Source organism: Alligator sinensis, unplaced genomic scaffold (assembly GCF_000455745.1).
Source record: "Alligator sinensis unplaced genomic scaffold, ASM45574v1 scaffold237_1, whole genome shotgun sequence".
NCBI classification, from domain to species: Eukaryota; Metazoa; Chordata; order Crocodylia; family Alligatoridae; genus Alligator; species Alligator sinensis.
Window position 1 is genome coordinate 4,274,299 of NW_005841849.1, and position 21,762 is coordinate 4,296,060.

General features: G+C 43.9%; 2 protein-coding genes across 16 annotated transcripts in view; one reads left to right on the forward strand and one right to left on the reverse strand.

The window, feature by feature from the left end:
* Nucleotides 1–4,828, forward strand: part of YEATS2 (YEATS domain containing 2) — a 74,474-nt gene extending 69,646 nt beyond the window's left edge. For 8 of the 12 annotated variants that reach the window (XM_025209721.1, XM_025209730.1, XM_025209734.1 and 5 more), the window contains one exon: nucleotides 1,480–4,407. In XM_025209721.1, the coding sequence (XP_025065506.1) occupies nucleotides 1,480–1,588 (109 nt within the window). In that variant the 3' untranslated portion in view covers nucleotides 1,589–4,407. Of the gene's footprint in view, nucleotides 1–1,479; nucleotides 4,408–4,684 lie in introns of those variants that run through there. The other 4 variants (XR_003095156.1, XR_003095153.1, XR_003095154.1 and 1 more) reach the window with 4 other exon arrangements.
* A 6,250-nt stretch (nucleotides 4,829–11,078) lies between these two features.
* The window catches only part of LOC102376993 (presenilins-associated rhomboid-like protein, mitochondrial), a 49,097-nt gene continuing 38,413 nt past the window's right edge, over nucleotides 11,079–21,762 (reverse strand). Inside the window, exons 10-12 of one of the 4 annotated variants that reach the window (XR_003095173.1) lie at nucleotides 20,356–20,473; nucleotides 17,670–17,750; nucleotides 11,079–13,226 (exon numbers count right to left, since the gene is read on the reverse strand). Coding sequence is in view for 2 of the 4 variants with exons in the window: in XM_025209784.1 (XP_025065569.1) it covers nucleotides 13,149–13,226; nucleotides 20,356–20,473 (196 nt within the window). In the remaining 2 variants the exon portion in view is untranslated. The other 3 variants (XR_003095172.1, XM_025209784.1, XM_025209794.1) reach the window with 3 other exon arrangements.

A 21,762-nucleotide genomic window follows, 5' to 3' on the forward strand; every position in this document is an offset into this window, starting at 1 on the left:
GGACCATTTGAACTTAAGTGACGAGCAACAGAAACTGCCTCCAGAGAAGTCCTCTCTGGTTCTTCGGATGTAGATGGAGTGCTATAATAATAGAACCTTACAAATTGGAGATTAAAAATTGTAGGAGAAGTGGCTGACATCCAGTTGTCTCACCTTCAGGTTGTCACAGGGTGAAAAATCCATGTAAGAGGAAATGGTCCTGATTCACCTGTTAGGTTTTCCCAACAGGAGTGTATCCTGTTCTCTATAAAGGTTGAGGTTGCATTCAAGAAAGGGATGCAGAAAGCAATGACCTTGAGAGCAGCAAGGGGGGCTGGCAAGGAAGAGAGCTGACTGTCAGAGAGGACCAGCCAAGCTCAGCTGATGTCTTAAAGGAAGGTACCAGATACAATGGAAGAACAAGCTAAGTCAAGACAAATCCAGGAACAGCAAGTAACACTTTTATTCTGGAAGAAGGTGCCCATGAGAGTAAAGTACATGAGAGGGACCCTAGGAGTAGAACACAACAGAGGAGCCATCTTATGTGGGCAGCCCTCTTGAAGAACTCCTGAGGAAAGAGCTGCAAAAGAGTTGCCAGAAATGCAGGGGTTTGCCAGAGGGATGGAAACATGAGAACGAGGAGAGTGCTATTAGCTCTCAAGTACAGGACCTGGGTTGGGATGATGAAACAGGGACAGTCCAAGGAACTGGAGGTCTCTTACATCCACACCTGCCTACCTATGGCTGAGTGATAATCAGTTATGTCCAGAAGCAGAACCTGAATTGGACTCTGAGAGGGGAAAACATCCTTTTTAGGAGACAAGGGGAGACCTGGACTATCAGCTTTATCTGTGGTCCACAATAAAGTCTGCCCATGAACTTCAGGGAAAAGTCCTATGTTGCTGTAGTTAGATGCAGGCGAATGCACATGTGTGGCAGGCATGGTTAAGTGACTTGGGAGACCCTCCACCGTGATCAAAACTAGTTAATATATTAACAGCTTATCATTGGGTGGCTATGATTGACAGCCCAAAGAGCATCAAACACAGAAGAGATTCTCACATGGGAATTAAGTAAATTTTGCAGTAACCCTTGGCCCATAAATAATTTCCCCTCTTTTTGATTAGGTGCATTCAGGAGCATTTTATCCTGATCCTCATAGTGTTCTAACAGAACTTGGAATTAAAAGCAAGCATGTTTAAACTGTGCAGGAGGATGACATAGTTAAAATATTGCTTGTTCCATAGAATCCCAAGAGTTGATTCTTCAGCACTTCGTTTTAATTTTCATGATCTAATGCTCAAGGTGTATACCCCAGCTAGCCTGATGGCATCTGTTTTGTGCTATGACATTTTAATGCCTTTTTCTCTGCTGCTGTAACGTTTGCTCTATTATCCTTTTTGGCTCTTTCTATCCATTAGGAAATTTATGGACCTGGCACTTCAGCAGTGCCTGCTTTTTTATGTATTTTAATAATGTCTTTGATTTCATTCTCTGCAGGACTCCAAGAGAGATCACAGTGATGAATATTCACCAGGCCATCTGTAATATTCCCTTTCTTGATTTCCTTACAAACAAACACATGAAAATACTAACTGAGGAACAGTGAACATTACCGGAGAAGATACTATAGAAAAGATGGATTTAAGACTGAACTTTTGGCAGCAAAACCTCTATTTCTGTAGATCACTGTTATATACATTTTATAGTGTTGGGCTACTAGATTGTTACCTCCAATTAAAGATGCACCTTAATGCAACAAAATGATGGTCGGTTCCAAATCAAGTTGTTGGATTTCAGCTTTGACTCAGTAAGTGTATGTTCAGTGGCTGAACATATGTAGTCAGTGTGAGTTAGGTTGCTAACTGTGAAAGACTTGCTACCAAATTGATCTTGGACCTCTGACTGGATATATCATTGCAGAGGTTATGCATTTTTAGGATGAAAATAATTCTTTGTTACTTCTGTTCCCATTTGATTTAATCCATAGACAAGTACAAGCATAACTGTTTTTTTCAAATCGGAGAATAGCTGAATTGCTTGTGGCTACATGCAAAGGCAATTTTTAAAGTTGGTTTGTTGAGTGGTTGTGGCAAACTTCACAGTTACACTTTGAACTGCAGGAACACGACTCCTGACACACAGCAGAACATGCCATATACAGCCACTTTAACATGTAACATCCTCCCTCATGAGAGAATGGTGGACCAGTCCATTCTTGGACCTCCCCGCCATAGGAGGTTGGAAATGTGTCCAGGAGGAGTGACCAGGGTGAAATTTAGAGGAGACTGGCTGAGTATGTGACCTGCATGAAGAAGAAAGTGAAGTGACATGGATTCCCAGCTTGTTTCATGAGGCCAGTGCTCAGTTTTTCTGTTCAGGGTCCTTTGCTTGCATAGTAAATACTGATCCATGCTTCTGGAAGATTCCCGAGTAGTGTATTACTGGAGCTGGAGAGTATTACTAACTCCATCTTACTGATGCTGCAAAATGTTGATGGGCTCAGATTGTGAGGGAACTGGCTGTAACAATGCCTAGGTTCCAGCTGTGTGCACAAGCAAGCTGCTGTATAAGATCACGAAACCACAGCTCCCTTTGTTTGTGGGAGTCTCTCTTGTGCCTTGGGAGAGGGAAGTTTAACATCCAACTGGACGACTTACCTGTCTTTGCATTTTTTCACAGGAACCCCTACAGCCCTCCAACTGCCACTTGGCTTAAGAAGGTTTAACTGGCAAATGATAAGCCTTCCCAGTATCTTGGTCAGTACTGTAGCCTGACAGAGTTAAGACTAGTGGGGCCAAAAATTTTACTCTTCTCTAATCCTTATGGGACTTCCTAAGTCCATGTTGTTTTTGAGGTGGTACTGTCTAAAGGATTGAGTGTGGAGTGGACTGAGAGAGCGAGCCTTCCCAGTTCTGATCCCAGCCAGGTCATTGATTCACTGCGTAGCCTTGGACAAGTCATTCAGTTGTTCTGTGCCTCAAGTTCCCCATCAGTAGAATCGGGGCTAGTGATACCTACCTCACGGGAGTGTGCTGGGGCCTTGCTAATGTTCCTGCAGTACTTTGAATACATAAAGCATTATCAAGAGATAAAAATGATCACTTGGGGAGCTGGCAGGGCATGGTAGTCTGTTACAAAATAGATAGTGCAGTGCTAGAAGGTTAACAGTGTTGATGCCAGTAGCTCTACAGTTAATCACAAGTGTACAGGCATTGTGGAGGAAGGATTCAGCTAAAAATGAACCACTCCAGGCTTTCAAGGAGCTGTTACAAACCAAATAAAGATTAATTTAATTCTTTTTATAGCTACGGAAGATGCCTGGCCCCACAGCCCTTGTCAGGCCAGATTCTGTTGCTCTTCGTGCAACTTAGTATATTGGCCTCTAAGATAGGCCATTGAGTAAATCATGATTGGAGTACAGTACAACACAACTTGAATGAGAATGGCAGGATCTGGTCTTTAACTCTGAAAACGGGACTGTGGAGAGGGATCTGGACTGGACCACGTGAAAGGAGCCAAGGCCTGCATGCTGCAAGGCATTGTAAATTCAAGATCTCTTGCTTGTGCTGGTGAGTGCCCACAGGATCACTTGTGTTGTTGACAGCTCACAGTATGGCCCTTGCTTTAGTTTTTAGAACAAGAATGGTTCTGGAGAAGCACAGCTTTGGGGATTTTTGCTGGAACACAGTGAATAGCCAGTGCAGAGGGTGAAGTTAGTTGAGGGACTTAAGGCTTTCTCAGCTTGATGGTTTATCTGTAGGCTACAGTGAAATGAAACATCTCCTACACCTTTAGGATGCCTCTGTGCACATCTTGTAGGTTAGGAGATAAAGGTGTGGGCAGCAGATCTTAGGACAGGACAACAGCAACTATGCAGCTGCAGTTTGTAAAGGGGCTTCTGTAGTGCAGAGACTGCCGTGGATTTATTCCTAAGCAAACAGGCTTAAGAGAGTTACCCTAGGAGAGTAATAATCACCTATGAAATCTGCTAAGAAAACTATCCACAAAAACCAAAAGCGGGTCCCAGGAATGATGCATTTATTTAGTTCTCCAAAATTAGAACATTTTTGCAAGTAGGTCTTTTGAATTTTCATGGGTGATGGGAGAGAATTTTTTGCAAAAAAAACCCCCCAAACCAACAATCTCTTCCATAAGAATTGCATGGAAGCAAGTTAGTGTTGCACACCTCCAAGTGTGAGGTTGTGAAAATTGGTATATATCAAGACAAGTATGGAAGAAATTGGAATGTTACTTAAATATTCCCAAACAAGCACTCTGGCTTTTTTTTTTTTTTTTAAGTCTTAATAAATCAAAGATCTCCTTACATACATTGTCCATATTTGTACTGTTGAGTGTTCAGATCCTCCATGTTATCTGTATTATAATGTATAATTGTGTAATATACGTAAGTTTACAATAAATTCTTTTATTAGTTGTGATGGGATTGTCCCGGTCTCGCTGAAATACACCTCTTCAAACCTCCCTGTTTGGTCACTATTCCCCTGTGCACATAATGCATGCAGTGAAAAAATCCTTTGTCCCTAGACCAAAACAGAAAAATGGCTGTCTTGCTAGTTTTGTAGGAAATCTGACGGGTTTGGGTAGCTTTTGCTTGTGATGTTTTTCAAACATTTTAATGAAAGAACTGATATTTTTTTTTTCTTTTTTCTTTTTGTTCTTTTCTTTTCTTGTTTTTTTTTAGAGGAGGAAGGAACTGCCAGGAACTGAGAAACAGTTTAAGCTGCCCCCCAGCTACATCCATGCAAACAGCAGCAGATTCATTCACCCTCCAGAATGGGAGGAAATTTCAGTCAGAAAGGGAGGAAAAATCAAATTGGGTGATTTTTTTTTTTTTTCTTCAGTTTCTTTGACAGTAACTAAGAATCCTCAGGGGAGAATGAGGTCTGGGAGATGAAAGCCTGGTGTGGTCTCAGAACTCTGGAAGCTTGATTTTCATGTAGGTAGACAAGGTTCCTTGGGTAAATGTGGTATCTTTTATTAGACCAACTAAATAGTTGGACAAATTGTTCTTTGAAAGCTTTCAGGTACAAACACCCTTCTTCAGGCATGTACACATACTGCTGTGGCCATGTGAAGAGACTTGAAGCTGCTTCCTCACTTTCAGAGCAGCATGAGCGCATCTTTGAGAATCAGGCACAAATGAGAATCAAGCCCTAGAAGATTAACATCCTGGCAGTCTTGTGTATTTGCTGCTTTCACTTCCACCAGTTAATGCATCACAAATAGAGAGAGGTGGGTAGCTGTGTTAGTTGAAAGTCGGGCAGAAGGCGGGGCAGGGTGGCACCTGTAGAAACTAACTTGTTCAGAGAGACATAAGCTTTCTTTTGTCAGATGCTTCATCCCAGCATCTGATAATGTAGGCTGTAGCCTAACAAAGCTTATGCCTTTCTGAACATGTTAATCCAGTGATTCTTAATCAAGGTGGGTGCCATGGGGTGCTGTGCAATGTTAGCTCTATTAGGTGTGCAAACACCTATATGTGATTCACAAGACCAAAACCAGAGGTTTTAAATAGGAATCCATGTTGTCACAAACATTCTGTCCTGTTCTTGGCTTTTTGAGTTCTTTGCAACAAAAGAATGGCTCCAGTATTTTTCAGTAGTCAAAAAAAAAAAAAAGGCTGCCTTCAATCTGAATAGGTTGAGAATTAATGGGTTAGTCTATAACAGGGGTGGGCAATTATTAAGGCCTGCAGGCCATATAGGGAGTTTTGGGGAGCTGTCGTGGGCCACGTCAGCATCTGCCCTGCTACCCCCCTTCCCCCGATAACAGCTCACTGAACTTCCCTGTGTAGGATGGGGTCATGGGCGGGCAGGGAGCTGGCATGGACACAGGTGGGCTGTTGCGAGCACTGGTAGCAGCAGTGGTGGGGAGGAGCCACAGGTCAGCCCCAGAGCTGGTTCCAGGTCCTGCTTTTACCTACCACTGTTGCTCATCAGGGCTAAAGTAGTCAGATCCTGAGCAGGCACTGCAGGCCCCCCCCCTTGTGGGGAAGGTGGGGCCTGGGGTTGTGCGCTCAGCATAGGGCTTGGGTCCTGCCTGTATGGGCCCCAAGGCGGGGCTGGAGCTGCTGCCTGGCTTCAGCAGCAGCCCGGGTGCAGAGGCAGTGACAGCTCCTTCCAGCTGCCATGGCCACCAGCTGCAGCCCCATGAAGACCCATCAGGACCCGTGTAGGCAGGGCCTGAGACCTGGGCTGAGTGCACACCCCCTGGCCCTGGTCTGCCCCGCTCTGCGTAGAGGGTCGGGGTTCCTGCAGCGCTTGCTCTGGACCCACCCATCCCAGCCAGGCTGAATGGTGGTGGTGGGGAAAAAGTGGGACTCAGAGCCAGTGCTAGGGCTCCCCTGCAGCTCCTCCCCATTCCTGCCGCCTCCACCAGCACCACTTCTGGGCTTCCCAGGGCCCCTACACCTGGCAGGGCAGTGGGGAGGAGCCACAGGACAGCCTTAGTGCAGGCTCTGGGTCCCACTTTCTACTTCTGTGGGCAAATCTGGAGGGAGTACTGCAGGGACCCCAACCCCCCATGCAGGCTGGGGCAGGGGCAAGGGCTTTGTACTCAGCCTGGGGCTTGGGCCCTGCCCTTGTGGGTCCCAGCTGGTCTCTGTGGGGCTGGTGGTAGCAGCAGCCAGAAGGAGCTGCTGCTGCTGAGAAATGAAGTCTAGCCATGAAGCTGCCCCAGCCCTGCTGTGCACCCTGGGGGCAGTGGGACACACCATGGGCCCAGAGGGACCCACTGTGGTCCAGACAAAGTCCCTCCCATGGGCTGTATTTTGCCCACCCCTGGTCTATAAGATGTCACCCTGCCCTGCCTTCTTCATCAGGAATAGTTTAACCATAATCTTCCCATGTGGGTGTTAGAACTTTACTCTGCTGATTGACACATTTATAAATCTATGTACAAATTGGGTTTCATTTCTAGTAATGGTTAGGAAATTATTTCCTGCAGAATCCTGGGCACATGTTCAGATTTATCATGATTTTCCCTTCTATATTAGCTATCCCTTTCAGCAAGGCAGGTCTTTCCCAAACTACTACCATCTGCCTGTCATTCTGTAGGATATGCACAGCTTGCTCTGGTTCTCACCGGTGGGAGGGACCCAAAAATCATTGTACAGACTTCTAATTAACAGAAAGCCCTTAAAATACTGCAGAGTTCACTCACTGTACAAGTTGGCCAGCCCTTGGAAATTAAGTCCTTTGTATGCAGAAGAGATGCAACAAGTCCTTAGCAGTGGTCTTAACAGTGGGAGTGTCTGCATGAGATGTTATGTTGCCATAGTGACAAGCTACCACAAGGTAGCTCCTTGCTACAGCAAGTGTTGGTGGGCGTGAACCATGTCACTGACTCTACTACAGTAAGATCGGAAATGACCCGTGCACTGCTGAGTCTGTACAGTAACAGCTGATTTGCTTTAGCAAGTACTAAATGACTGTGCAGTAATAACTGCACAGTCTGGGGCATGTGTAGATGCACCCAGCATGCTTTCCCAGCAGGACAGACCAGCAGCCAGACTAGATTAATTAGGTCTGTTCAGTCCTTGCCATCTCTGCTGTGAAAACAAACAACTCTTGTTTTTGGTGGTGCAAACATTTATCTGTATGAACTGCACTGATCCTATCAACTTATTTGCCAGTAGTGGTTTCTTTGGAGATCATTTGAACCAGTAACCCAGATTCAATAGGCTCTGTATCCAGTTACCAATTCCATGAGAAACTCATGCAACACAAACAGGAAAACTGTAATGAAACCCTTTTGACAAGGAACCCTTTTATGTCAAATGCCCTTAAAGTATCACTCTCACTTGTCATTTCATGTGATTAGGTTCTCATAGTTAAAACCAACTTGACCAAGAACTTGCATCCAGACATGGAGAAATACAGCTTCCACAGCTGGCTCAGTGAAACTGTGGTTGCAAAGATCATCCATCTTTCTCAATTGGTGAGAAGCCAGGGAGATGTGAAACACCCGTACTCTGTCTTGTGTCCTGCTGTAGGACATAGGTTATAATGGTTTTTTGATCATAAAACCTGTGTTTAAAGGATGTTTCTGTGAGTATCCAATTTCCCACTCTTGAAATGATTCACCACGAGCAAAATCCTTGACAGGTGAAAGCCACTTGCACCTGGAACTGGGGACTGTATGTGTACCAGAGAACAGGATTGGCTCTTTGGCCCCATCCCCAGCACTTTGTCACAAACTGCTTCCTCCTTGCTCTTTCTTATTCCTGTCCCAAACTTTGAAAAATTTTCAGCAGCTCCTCCCTCATACACAGAGTTGAGGGGTGAGTGAGTGCTGCCAGCCTGCACCTGTCTCTGCAATGATGTTACTACCAAGCACATGTAAGGTAGGCTGCACTCTGGGAGGCTGCAGGCTGCTGTCCTAATGATTGCTGCCTGCAAGACCACCCTCCCCCCAGGTTTGGCTTCAAATCAAGTGGAAACATGGCATGCACTGTGGTGGTTGAGTGGGGCTGTGCAAATAAAAGGATTCTGTAAATGTCTGTGTGGCTACAAAACAGCACAGAACCTGCATCTTCTCCCTGAGCGAATTGCGATGGGGAAAAGAAGCTTCTTTATCAGCATGCCTTTCTGGCTTCAGTCAGTCCTTTAAATCTGGCAGAGGCAAGTAGCTCCAGGGCTAAAGCACCTGCTTTGCAAGTGGCTGCATCTCCCCCTGCATTTGTGAGTGGTAAGTACCTGCTCAGCATTTCTCTGGTTCTGCCTGTTTCTACTGAAAAAGTGGCATGGTCTCACCCATGAAAACTCACCTGGAGACTGTAGCCTGCTAAACCCTGAAAATAGCACTTCGAAGTCTTGTGGGGCTCTATGGAAAGGCCTGCTATTTCAAAGGTGCTGTGCATGCTGTCTACTTCAGCAGAATATTCAGGACAGGCTGTTGCATGGTCAGTGTCTTTATTTAAAGGTTCATTAACAAGTGTGGTGCTGAAAGCTGTTACAAAGCTTTGTTCAGAATTCTGGTGACTGCTTAAACTTCTCATCTAGTAGCTTTTTCTCACTATCTGAGTGAAATTTCAAAGTCTGTTGAAGTCAAACCAAGCTTACTCTGTTAAGATTACACTATAGTTAGCATACACCAGTCCCAGGAGTGGCTATGCTAAGAGAGGGCTAGATCTCGGGTGTGCCATCTTGCTAGTGAAGGCTGCAAATCACTTTCACTGGTAACCCCTGTGTTCCCACACTGGTTTCTGGAAAGTTCACCTTTTGTTTTTAGGTATGAGGAAAACCCGATAAGATACTGTGAACTCTGCAAAATAACATCTTTTTTCCATTTTCAAAATGATTGTTGCTGTCTTTTACTTGGTTCTCAAAACACACCACAGTTCTGGAATGTATCCTGTAAATAGTTCTCCCCGAGGCCTTGTTTCTGCATATGAAGTTGAAAACAACTGATTGGATATCAATGGGTACATACAGCTGAAAATTGACAGTGCATGAACATACAGGAATTTTCTTGATCCCAGAATGGTTGCATTAGGATGCACTGCATCCCTTTGTGCACTTTCATGAAGGGGGCATCCTCATAGAAGACCAATGTAAGCATTTTATGTTCCTTAAGGACATTATGCCAAATAGAGCCCTCTGCAGAAATAGCGCTGGGTGCAAGCACAGGAGGACTTGCTATCTATCATGAAATTTAGTTTATTATAGAGGTTCCCACTCATCGTGCCATCCAGGGTGGGGAGCAGGGAACTAGCTGGCGTTCTTTTCACAGTGGACCCTACCCTGCTCTCACGGGAGTGCTTTCTCTCTCTCATTCTGACTTCATGTTTAACTGAGTTTGGCACCTGCTGTCACTGAATCTGCCCTGCTATATACACACACATCTTCTATTCCAGTGTTTCCTAACCAGTGTAGTGTACTGTGGCACAAAAGTGTGTTACAGAATTTTGCCATGCCAGTGAGCTATGATAGGTATGAGGATGGAGAATGCTTAACCAGGTGTGCTGTGGAAAATGTTTATCAATGCAAGTGTGCCTTGGGCTGGAAAAGGTTGGGAAACACTATTCTATTCCCCTGTACTCAGCTGCAATCTGAACTTCAAGATAGTTAAAGTGCTGACTTAAAGCAGCTTGCTGAGCCTGTCTTCTTTCCAGAAAAGAAACTAAGCATAAGAAAGTTGACACACATGGTTGCAGAGTTAAAATTAATCAAATAATGTAGAAACTGAGGTTGTATACATGATTTTTTACCTCATCTGCACATGGCATTTTTGAGTTGTGTTAGATGTATGCAGTAAAATAATATATGTGGACAGTGTAGAGTTGAAACATCTGTATCTCTGGTTTCTAACTGGGCACCATTAACATTGTATTAACCCCGCTAATTTTCAAGGGAATCAAAACTCACTGGCAGAATAATGAAATCTGTGATTATTCTCAGTGTCCTTCACCTGCCCTATGAGTATTTCTGGTGTTTATTCAACAATAAGGATTATGGAGTATGAAAGATCTAAAGCTACAGAGTTACACTAACACATTACCTCAGCATCCCTGAAGAGTTGGAACTATAATGAGGTTCAGGTTTTTTAAATTCTTATTAGGAGGACATGATCAAATTTTGGTTGTTTGTAGTTGGAAAAATAGCAAATATTTACATGTGAAAGGTATGTTTACATAAATTTCAACGAGTTGAAATGTATAACTCTGCTTACTTTTTTTTAGTGTTGGTTTACTTTAAAAGTTATGATTTTTTTTTCCTGTTGAAGATGTAGGTTGATTTCTCTCCCCCACCAGGACTTCTGAGGTGTTCTAGTCTGTGTGTAGGATTTAATTATTATTATTATTATTATATCTCCACCCTATCAAAATTGGAATAATATAATGAAGAAAACATCTCTCATTTAGTCCAATCTTCAGTGTCTTGCATGAGGTCAGTTCTACTGCTTTGTGTGCATTCTCTTTGTTTCAGAGTGATTGAGGACACAAGCATACTCCACCCATAGGGATGGTCACTTGATAATGAGTATAAATATGGATGATGTTATAAACATTTTTGCCAAAAGCAGATGTATAAGGCTGGGTTTTATAACAAAATAAAATGTTGGAGAAAAAACTAGTAGCCAAAATACACTTTAATAAATTAGCTTCCAGTCTGTTTGATAAAATACAAGCTTAATGTATTTACCATTTTGTTTACAATTTGTTTTCTACAAATATAGTTAGTTAAGAAGAAAAAATTGAATAGGCAGTATGTTTTTTGCTGTTCGGTAAAATCCAAAGTTGAAACGAACTGAAACTGTTAGAACTGTTAAAAACTTTATAAATGCATTAATTCAGGCAGACTAACAAGTTTGGTTTGGTTTTTCTTAGAAACAGCTAACATGCAAAATATTTAGTGCAGTTTAAATATTTTAATGAGTTTCCTGAAAAATGAGTCTTCCCAAAAAAGTTTTTTTTGGCAAGTATTGATACTAGATTATTGGCAGAAGGGAAGGGAGGTCCCAACACACAGTATAAAGAATGCAAGAACTTTAGTCCTTCATTGCAGCAAGCCCCACATTAATCAGTATGTTGTCTTTACTGGGGTTGAAACCTGTTTTAGTGCTTCTATCTTACAGCTTTAGTGGAAGCAGCTCCACCAAATCCTCACATAACGCAACGAGAATACATCCTTGCAGACAAATTTCAAATGCTGTCCACAAGCTACCAATTCAGGAATTGCGCTTGAAGGGTTTCTCAGCAATGGAAGTGTATTTGTACAGTCCAAAGGTTTATTAAACCAGTCTAAGTTGAAAAGGTTGAGAGAAAATTATCCTCTATCAAAGTCAGTTCATTACAGATGAAGGAATATCTAATAACTGTTCAAGTTAGAGGATAACAGTTCCTTTCATTCTATGGGCAGATTTCAAACACACACAGGGTTTTTTTCTTTTTGACTTATAAAATGCAGAAAAATGTTTAAATAAGCATTAAGCTAATTTATACTACATAAATCCTTTGTGATGGGTTTAGAATTTTTATCTAATCTGGATGGAAACTCATTGCTAAGAAATGGTTCTGTAAAATATACATGGTAAGTAAAAATAAATCCACACTATCTAAAAAAAAGATTGCTGGAATAATGGGATTTAAAGTGTTCCATCTTTAAAATGAAGTTACAAAGATGTAAAATGTAATCCATAAAACAAAGTTTCTACGTAACATTCACTTCTGGTTATTTTAGCATGAGCATTACCAATATACAGGCAATAATTCAGGAGATTCAAGGCAATATATTTTCCACCTTGCATATACAAAGAGTTAACATTTAATAAAAGTCTGCACACATCCTTTTTATTAAAGGATCATAAATATTCATTGCATAAAATCTATTTACAATATTTACATACACTTTACATGCAACTAGAATATGTGATTTGTATTAGAGTCGGGCCCATATAATCTACAGCACCCCAGCTGTGTTATCAACTCAGAACCATGTCTGGATGCATCCTCTTCCAGAACTCTCTCTTAAAGTCATGTTATTCTTTAGAAATTCAACACTCTACATCTGGTGGTTTTTACATTTCTGAACTACTCAATAGTTGATCATAAATCCTCAGTGACATATTTCAAAGATACAATAATTAAAAAAAAAACCCCTTTTAAACACATCCCTAAAATCAAGGCCAACCACTGATGTTGTTGTTGTTGGGGGTTTTTTGTTTTGCTATAATAATTTACTGTATATATGTGAGACCTGGAGAGTGGGGGGTGGAGTTCAACAAGCAGTCATACTCTTTCATTGACCTACTTTTGAGACGACCATTAAATAAGACCTTTTTTTGGTTTTAATAGTGATTCCCACTTGTGATTTTCCCCCTTGCCCCCTCCATTGCAATTAAGCAATGCCTGCAATACCATCTTTGCTGCCCAAAGTCAATCTCCTAATGTGATGCCAGCTGGCTTAGTAATAAGCTTGTTTCCATGCAAACTAGGTCATTCCTTGCAGTGTGTTTTGCCAACTGCAAATCAAGTGTTTTGCAATTTTTGTGTTCACAGGAATTGTGTATATACCATTAATTGCTGTAGACGCTTTTGATAATATTGGGTCTTTGATCTTAGCTCTCTTCATGAAAGTTGCATAGCAGTACGTTTTAACTAACAGCCCGTGTCTGAGCTGACTGAATGCAAAATGAGTCCAAGTTCACACATTGAGAATACGAGATGGTGCCTGGAAAACTGCAGAAGGATTGGGGGAAAACTTGGTCTTTGCTTCAGGAATCTAGAAGAGGAAAACATTTGTTAGTTCCACTTTTCTACCTGGCAATTAGGGGTGCACCAATACATTCGCTGGCTATTGGATTGGCACCAATCAAAAGAGAAATTAGGTTATCGGCAGTGGGCTTTTTTTTTTTTTTTGGTCGTTGTAGCTGATAATTACGGCTGGATGCCTGGAGCATCCTCCCTTGTGAGCCTAGTCTGGTCCCCCCACCCTGCCATTGGCCCAGGCCCACAGCAGACTACAAGGTCCCGGCAAACAGCAGGAGTGGGAGAGGGTGCAGGGGAGTGGTCACAAGGCACTGCCCTCGGCAGCAAAGGCACTGTTACTGGTTCCTGCTGCCACCGTGGCAACTCTGCATGCACAGGGGCCTGAGCATCGGGGCTGCCGCAGAGAAGTTGGGCTGCGCACAAGTGGGGTAAGGTGGCGTGCAAGGAACTTTCCACTTTGCAAAGGCAGCTGGTGCCCAGCAAAAGCGGCTTCTCTCCAGCAGTCACAGGAGCTCAGCAGCGCTGGCAGGCACCGCACAGAGACAGTGGCATGCTCTGGGGCTTTAAATGCACCCAGTGCTGCTGTCCACACAAGGGTCTACCCTACCTGCCCGGGACAGCAGTACAGGCTGCATGGGCCTATAGGTAGCAGCCATGGAGGAGGGGGCGACATGTGTGGGAATAAGGCAGTCACCACTTCCCTCATCGAGGGCCGGAGCAGGCAGAAAGTGTGTGTGTTAAATGCAAAAGAAACAAAAAGTTTATTTAGGTCAGTAGTTTAAAATGCTTTGCACTATTACTAAATATCAGTTATAGGATCAGCATTGGATGATATGTTTGGTTAATCATCAGCTATTGGTATCTGCCAAGAAAATCTTTATCGATGCATCCCTACTAGAAGTAATATAGAATTCTAGCTGTTCTTGGACCGCATGTGTGTCTGTTCCCTACTGTAAAATCAAACAGCAGAAAACTGTGTTGCCCAGTAGTTTCCTGACACTGTCAATAGATGTGGACAAGATTGCAGTAGCATAACTAAGGGGGGCAGCCAGAGACATCAACTGGGGAGGGAGAGGGGGTGCAAAAAAGGTAGCTGCCACATTGTTAGCCTGAACACTGCCATCACTCCAGCTGCTATGTCCTGCACTGTAGCTGCCCAGGGCACAGAACTGCCTAGTTATGCCTCTGCAAGACTACCGTATTTATAACATTGTTCAAGAACATGTTTAAAACATTTGATCTGTGCTGCAAGACTGTGACGAGCTCCTGTGTTGAAACAAGGCTCTTCAAGCAGTTAAATGTGAGATAAGGTCAGATTGGACTCTCTACAACAGTAAGGCAGCTGTCCCTGAAGAGCTGGCTAACAGATTTCCTAGCCAGTGTGCACAGAGTGAACTGCTGACCCTTTGCCAAATCCAGGCTGGCATTTATATTATGCAGACTTAAAAGAAGGAGGTGCGCTGAACTGATGACTGATAGAAGTGAAAGGAGGTTAGAGAAGACATCTGTGTGGTGTGAACTCTAAACCACTTGGAGGTTGTCAGCTCCTCAAGAAATAACTGTGCTTTACAGAGCAGCAGGTTGCCACACATGCAACAAACTGGGTACAAGCCATCAGCAGCCAGTGTATGCTATTGACCATAATCCATGCTCATTGGGGTGCTGTAATTAGGCTGGCAGGAGCGTTTGCTTTTCAGAGGGGGAACTGGGAGTAAGGAGGGAGATGGCGGAGGTGATGACTTTGCAACATCTGGCAAACTTCCACTGGTGTGAATGAAGCCAGAATTTCAGCCAAAGCATAACCTGGTCATAGGCAAATACATGCATGTGCAGGACCCCTCAAAGGTCTCGCCTTTCTCTCTCCCCCTTCCTGTCATCTCTATGTTAAGAGTCAAGCTAGAAATGCCTTTTCTTGTGTATCCTAACCACAACTCCATGCAGCATGCCCCAAGCATAGCTGGGTGTAAGTTCTGCTTGATTGTGGATACTGCAGCAGTGCTACCAGTGTAGCAGAAAGCCCCCTTTTCCTCTTGCCTGCATTTGCTCTCCCCTCTTTGGATATGTTTCTCTTTTTCTACCTTTTCTTCCTTCCTCTCTCTTTCACTTTAAGATAAGGAATTGTGTTTTAAAATTTGTATGTGTGCATTTTGTATCTCCCCTTGTATTTTGGTATTTTTATCTACTTGTGTGCCATGGCATTTGTAGCTTATATTTTATACTCCTCACCTTTCAACTTTCAACTAAATGTGTTTTAGTAAGTTATACATTGTAACAATGTTAACAAGGTAGGAATCAAACTGTCCTTCTCTGTATCAGGCTGGCCCCTGAAAGAGCGAGTGAATCCGTGATTGAATGTGTAATGCGATTGAATGTGTAACACAGTAGCAGCAGACAGCAATTATCACCTGGAAGCTGCAGATCAACCAGGGGAAGAACTCAATAGAAGACAATGTAACAACCGGGAAATCTCTAAACGTCACTGATCAAGGGCGAGAAGCCCAGGCCTGAGTTAATCAACGCCAGAGACCAACTTTTGGGCTGAATATCTCCAGATCGACCACTCCCAGAGCCCTATTCTAAATTCATCAATGGACTCCCAAACCTGCACGTACATGCGGACGACCCCTGGGGCTGACCGATGCCGTCCAGTAGCCACCCAGGTGGGGGGAAGTCCCACGAGGGTCAATGACCCCTGGATTGGGCAAACCTGAAAACTGGGGAGTCACCAAAGTCTGCCAAGGACAGATAAAAGGCAGTGAAAAGTGACCCTCAGGGGCGCCCTCTTGATCTCCAACTTGACCAGACCTGTCCAGCCAGAAGGACCAGCCGGCGCCCCCCTTCTGGAGGATAACACCACGCTGAAAGAAGCCTCAACGACAGACTCCAGCACTTGCAGGATAGGTATACCTGACTGTAGCCTGCTACTGTGTGTGTGTGTGTATGGGGACCAGCCCCAAGGTTTATGATTACAGTGTTTCAATCCGCCTAATAAACTAGAATTTTAAGGATCCCGAGTTGGACATTTGTAGCCAACACCAGGGAAAGGAACAGGATCACAGGACAAGGACACGCCCCCCCCCCACACACAGCGCTATCATTCTGGGGAGAACCTTTTCCCCCCACATTCTTCTGGAGAAGAATCTGAAATCTTGGATGTTTCTGCTTACCAAAACAGCCTCTTCGGAGATATGTAGCTAGACTATCTAAACCCCAATTGCAGTCTCTTGTAATGGAACTTCAAACTGAATTACAAATGTGCGGCAAAATTAAGGCTTGGGCTAAAGGAGGTGTGGGCAAAATGCAGCCTGGGTGCCAGATGCAGCCCACCAGGCCCTTCCAGCTGGCCTGCGGGGCCCCTAAAAAAATGTAGAAAATGAATATTAATCTGCCCTGGGCTGCCTGTCATGTGGCCCTTGATGGCTTGCCAAAACTCAGTAAATGGCCCTCTGCCCAAAATAATTGCCTGCCCCCGGGCTAAAGGAAGATCTTGAATGGTGGGGCAGCACTAGATACACCAGGGCTAAGTACAGACATTTGGGAGGTTAAATTGGGTTCAAAATGGCCACCTGATTTAAACTAAATTTGTCCTGGTGCCAACCTTACTTACACTTAAAGATCTGGTCTCAGTGACCAGGAATCGGTCTAAACCTGTACAGAAGTTCCATGCACACACAATTATCTAAAAATTGCAGAACCCATTTTAAGATGAACCCGGATCTATGTAGCATCAAACTCATTTGATTTATGTGAAACTAGTGTGTGGAACTTCTGTCCACTTCCCCAGCACAGCCCCAGGCCTGGGGGCTGCTCTCTTCTCTCCCCGCTTCCTCTGCACTGATCAGTTTTTTGCCCTGTGACTCCTTGCTCCCCATCCACAGCCAGCGCTCTCAACCCTATCCCACAAGCTACTCCAGGCACAGCTGCTTTTACCAGTGTTCACTGCTACCGGAGCTGAGCGTGGGGGGGTGGTAGGAGGGATAGGGATGTAGGTTTGCTGGAGGGCAGACCCCACCACACAGGCAGGTCGCGCCTGCCCCCTCCTATCCCTCGCAAGTCACACCTGCTCCCCGACCCCATCCATGGGTTGTGCCTACTCCCCCACCTCACCCGCAGGTCACACTCCTCCTCCATCCCCCAGCGGACCCCCCTTTCCCCTCCAGCCTGCTGGACCCCAAACCCCCAGTTAGCCCCTCCATCCTAACTTGCCTGATATCAGGCAGCCATTTTGAATCAATTTAACCTCCCCACATGTGTGTACTTAGCCCAAAAAGTATCTTGATTGTTTGGGTTCTCAGTTTCTCAGCATCATTCTTGCTAAGCTATTGCTTTTCTCACAAATCAAGGTGTTTTGTTAAATAAGGTGGGCCTCTGTACCACGCTTCTTTTTGAGATGGGGCCCTACTCAGTCTGAAGAGCTTCAGGAGTTAAATGTCCTTAGCAGCTGCCAGTTTCTCACCAGGAGTGTGGTTCAGATTTCCTCTTTCCTCAGTTCAAGAATTAGGATCGGCACTATTGTGAGCTGTCAGGTCTGTGGCTGCTTCTTTACATAACATCCCATGTGCCAGGAGAAAACGTAACATATGTTATGTTCTTACATATTTCATTGCTGTATCTTGGACAGCTTTATGTAGCACTCTGCAAGTGTAAAGTACAGTTTGCAACCAAAGCAACTACGTTCCAGGTTTCTTCTACCTCTGAATTTTAAAATCCTGCTATCCCCATCCACCTCTTCTCCTTGTACAGAATTCTCTCACTCTCAAATTCAACAGTTTCTAACTACTGCTTTGCTTTGCATGTAGAAAAAATTGTCACCCACAGATGAGTTAACATTCAAACACACCTTGAATTTTAAACTTGGTCACAGCAACTGTGACCACTACAAAAAGTACATTATAGGACTCAAGTGTTTTTATGACTTGGAGTTTGGTTACTGCATTTGTCAGCCATGTCTTCATCTTGCTTCCTTCACTATCCTGACCAAGTGAGAGGAAGGGAAGAAAGAGCATTACAGAAATCAGCTTGCATCCTCCACTTTGTTTTAAGGTATTCTGGTATCAGGATGAAGGTGGACTCAACAGAACAGAAATACCATATTTATTCGAATTTAAAGCAAGGTTTCCCCCCTGAATCAGCATGGTGGGGAAAGGCCCTTGTCTTAGATTCACCAACAAAATTACAGGGGAAGGAGGGGGTTGGGGCATGTGGCTGCTGCAGCTCTGACTCTTGCCCTGAGCTCAGGTTGGGGCCAGTCAGACCCACAGTAGCTGCATGTCCCCCCGCCCCACTCCACTTGCCCTCTGCAGCAGATGCCCCTCCCTCTGCATCTTTCCCCACTTTACTGTCGAGCACAGCTTGGCTCCAGCTCAGGCTGGATTTCCTCCCAGGCACAGAGCACGCGGAAACTCTGTCCTCTGCCAAGCCAGTCAGAAGTGCAAACACTGCTGCATGGCCTGGCAAGGCCTGTGCTGTGCTCCAGAGCAGGAACAGAGCCCAAATAGCATCTGACAGTAAGGGCAGGGAGGGAAGAGGCAGAGATGGGAGAGTGGAAGGAGAAGATGCAGAGGGTGTGGGGAGCTGGGGGACGGGGTGCAGAAAAGCTACAGGGGGAAGAAGGGGACTACGTGACCCCTTCAGGCACTGTTTTCCTGCTGTAGCAGTATGGGAGGTGGAGGACTAATTCAAGACAACACTCCAATACTTAGATTCTGTACCTGGAAAGTTATAAGAAATGTATCAGTTTTCCATATATAGAATCTTATTACTGGGGGGGTCATCTTAAATTCAGGATAGCCTTAGATTTGAGTAAATATGGTAAGCCCTGCTTCACTCTTTTGTTGGCACTCATCACGTCAGTCAGTTTCTTCTGTGTTTTAGTTGCCTAGCCAGTGTCTCAGATTTATGGCCCATGACTGTAATATTTTAATGTTACAGCATTGGATACTTTATAAATACAGAGCTGAACAGCTGGGGAAAGAAGATATAGAACACATTTCTGAAACCTGGTTTTTCTTTTGTAAAATTTGTTGGGTTGTAGTTCTAGCTGTTGCAGCTTCTTTCAGGGTATGGACAGGGCAGGGACTTTTTATTAAGCTGAAAAAGTTGCTTCTGTTTCTGACATCTGTGAATAGGGGTTACCAGCCTTCACACTGTCATTTTCATGGGTGTCACTAGTTCTTACTATTTTGATGTACTACAGAAACCAGATGAAATATTTCCCACAGCCTTCAAAGCAAGGGTGGGAGGGGACCTTGACTTGAAAGTAGATTTGCCCCTGGAAAAGGCAAGTCTCTCTTCCTTGTTAGGTTGTGCCCCACTGCTGTTTGAGTTCGTTTGTGCAATTTGTGGTCAACTTCATGCCTGGTTTTGAAGTACTGTAGCCTTGGGGGTTTTAATGCCTTCTGGCACTGTAGACACTGCTGAGCAAGATATAGTTCACTTGTAATCCGTTCTGAGACACTGCTGGCCTTGAACTGGGGAAAATGACTGAAGGAAGCAAGAATTTCTACCTGTTAATTTTCCAGGATTCCTTAATAGTGCTTTGTCAGCAAGGAGATTTGTGCTCATCTGTCATGAACAAGTGTCTCTTTCACTGGAAGAAAAGCCCAGGGAATATATTTTGGGAGGTTACTAATCAACTGGGTTTTCATAACCGTATAGGGGTCAGTCCCAATTACTGCAGTTGTTCAGCACTCTTCTCTGTGTCGGTATTGCTTGATATTGAAGTCTTTCTGCCCAGTTGCAATTGGGGGTTGGTGGTGCACAACTAATGTTAAGGTTGAGATTTTAAATCTGCAAATTGGTAAATGCAGCATTAGGCAGTTTGGCAGCAAACCTAACCTGACAGATAATATAAGAAGCATAATTTGATACCCCCCATACACACACAGATACACAAGGGGTATTAAATTTATCATATCCAGTAACATAAAACTAAGTACTGTGTATTTAAAGTTTTTGAGTCAGTATTATCATGAACACTGTGATCTTTCTTTATAATTTATTTTCTGAAAAATAGGTAGTGACTAATAACCAAATGCTGAATGAGGAGAGGGCACTTGTTGAGTTCAAGGCGTGGTTCCTACCCAGACTACATAATAACAGGCTCTGAATTTTCTTTGGGGTTTGTAAACAAGTATAATTACCTTAAAATCTGCCCTGTAGCTTGTCTCTTGCACAAAGTGATCTTCTGGAATGATGAAGCCTTGCTTTGTCTTTATAGGCTTTGATGGTTTTGCTCCAGTCCATGGACGATATTCCTGCCTGAAATGAGTTTATGAAAACAGAATACTGAATTAATATAGCAGACATACAGTATGCTTCTCCACTTCGGGTGAGAGCAGATCCCAAATCAAACAGCAGGCATGGATTTTGCAAACAGGTTTGGTTGAATTGCAGCGTCAAATAAAGCTAGACTCTCAGACCTTTTGTAATCTGAATCTCTCCATTAGAAAACTGGAGAACTCTGACCTGAGCAGATGTGATAACAGTTCTTCCCGTCTGCACCTATATGCTGCTTGCAGGCTTCAACCTGAATAAAAAGTTTTGTTCTATTAAGTTCCACCCACATCAGCAATTTCTAATTTGAGCCCCTTCTTTCTAGACCCCAACCTAGAGTCCCTTGGTTCTAGACTGGCCTTTATTCAGGGACTACATGTGTTTCTATATTTGATTGTTAGCCCTCGGAGAGCAGCAGCCTCTGCCAGTGTACACTGTTCTGTGTATTTATGTGACAGGTTTGTGCTGACTTTTTGACCCACTATGGACTCCCAGCTGGCAGATTCATCTGCTGATATCTTCATTTAGTTAAGGGACAGGTGATTCAGGCTTGGGTAACTGAAAGACTAAAGAGAAGAAGGAAACAGCGTTTTGGGCATGCTTGTTACTCCAGGTGCGTGGTGTCCTCTCAGTGGCCTCCACCCCCACCTTAACAGATTGAACACTGTTGAAATATGGACCTCCATTATGAGAGAGCAAAAATGGCTCTGATGGTGTCTGGTATATTCAGTATGTCAGCTCATTTCTGCAATCTGTCTTTCATCATGGCTGGACTTGACTATTTCTCAGTTAACTAAGCCATTCTAGAGGCCCAGAGTGCCTGCTTGCACGCCTGTTGACAACGGGGCTGTGGGGGGTCTCCCAAACGCAAAGTATTTATGTGCATGGTGAGAGTGTTCCCAGAGGGAATTAGTGCAGAGTAGCTAGTGCACTACAAATTCCTATTCCTGCTTAATGTGCACGGACCTCCTGTGTAGACGAGCCTAAAGACTGAAGCTGAATATCTTGGGCTTTGACAATGGTCGTGTCTTTGATGGGGAGTGTGTAATCAATCCCAGCCACTACTATGCCCTGTGAATAATGAATTGCCCTTTTGGTAACAGTTGCAGTGTCCTATTAAAAAAAAAAAAAAAAAATTAAAAAAATCTCATTATAATGTATTGGCTAACGCAGGGGTTCTCAAACTTTGTGATACTGTGACCTTGATTCATAGATGCAAGGGTCAGAAGGGACCTCAATAGATCGAGTCCGACCCCCTGCATAGGCAGGAAAGA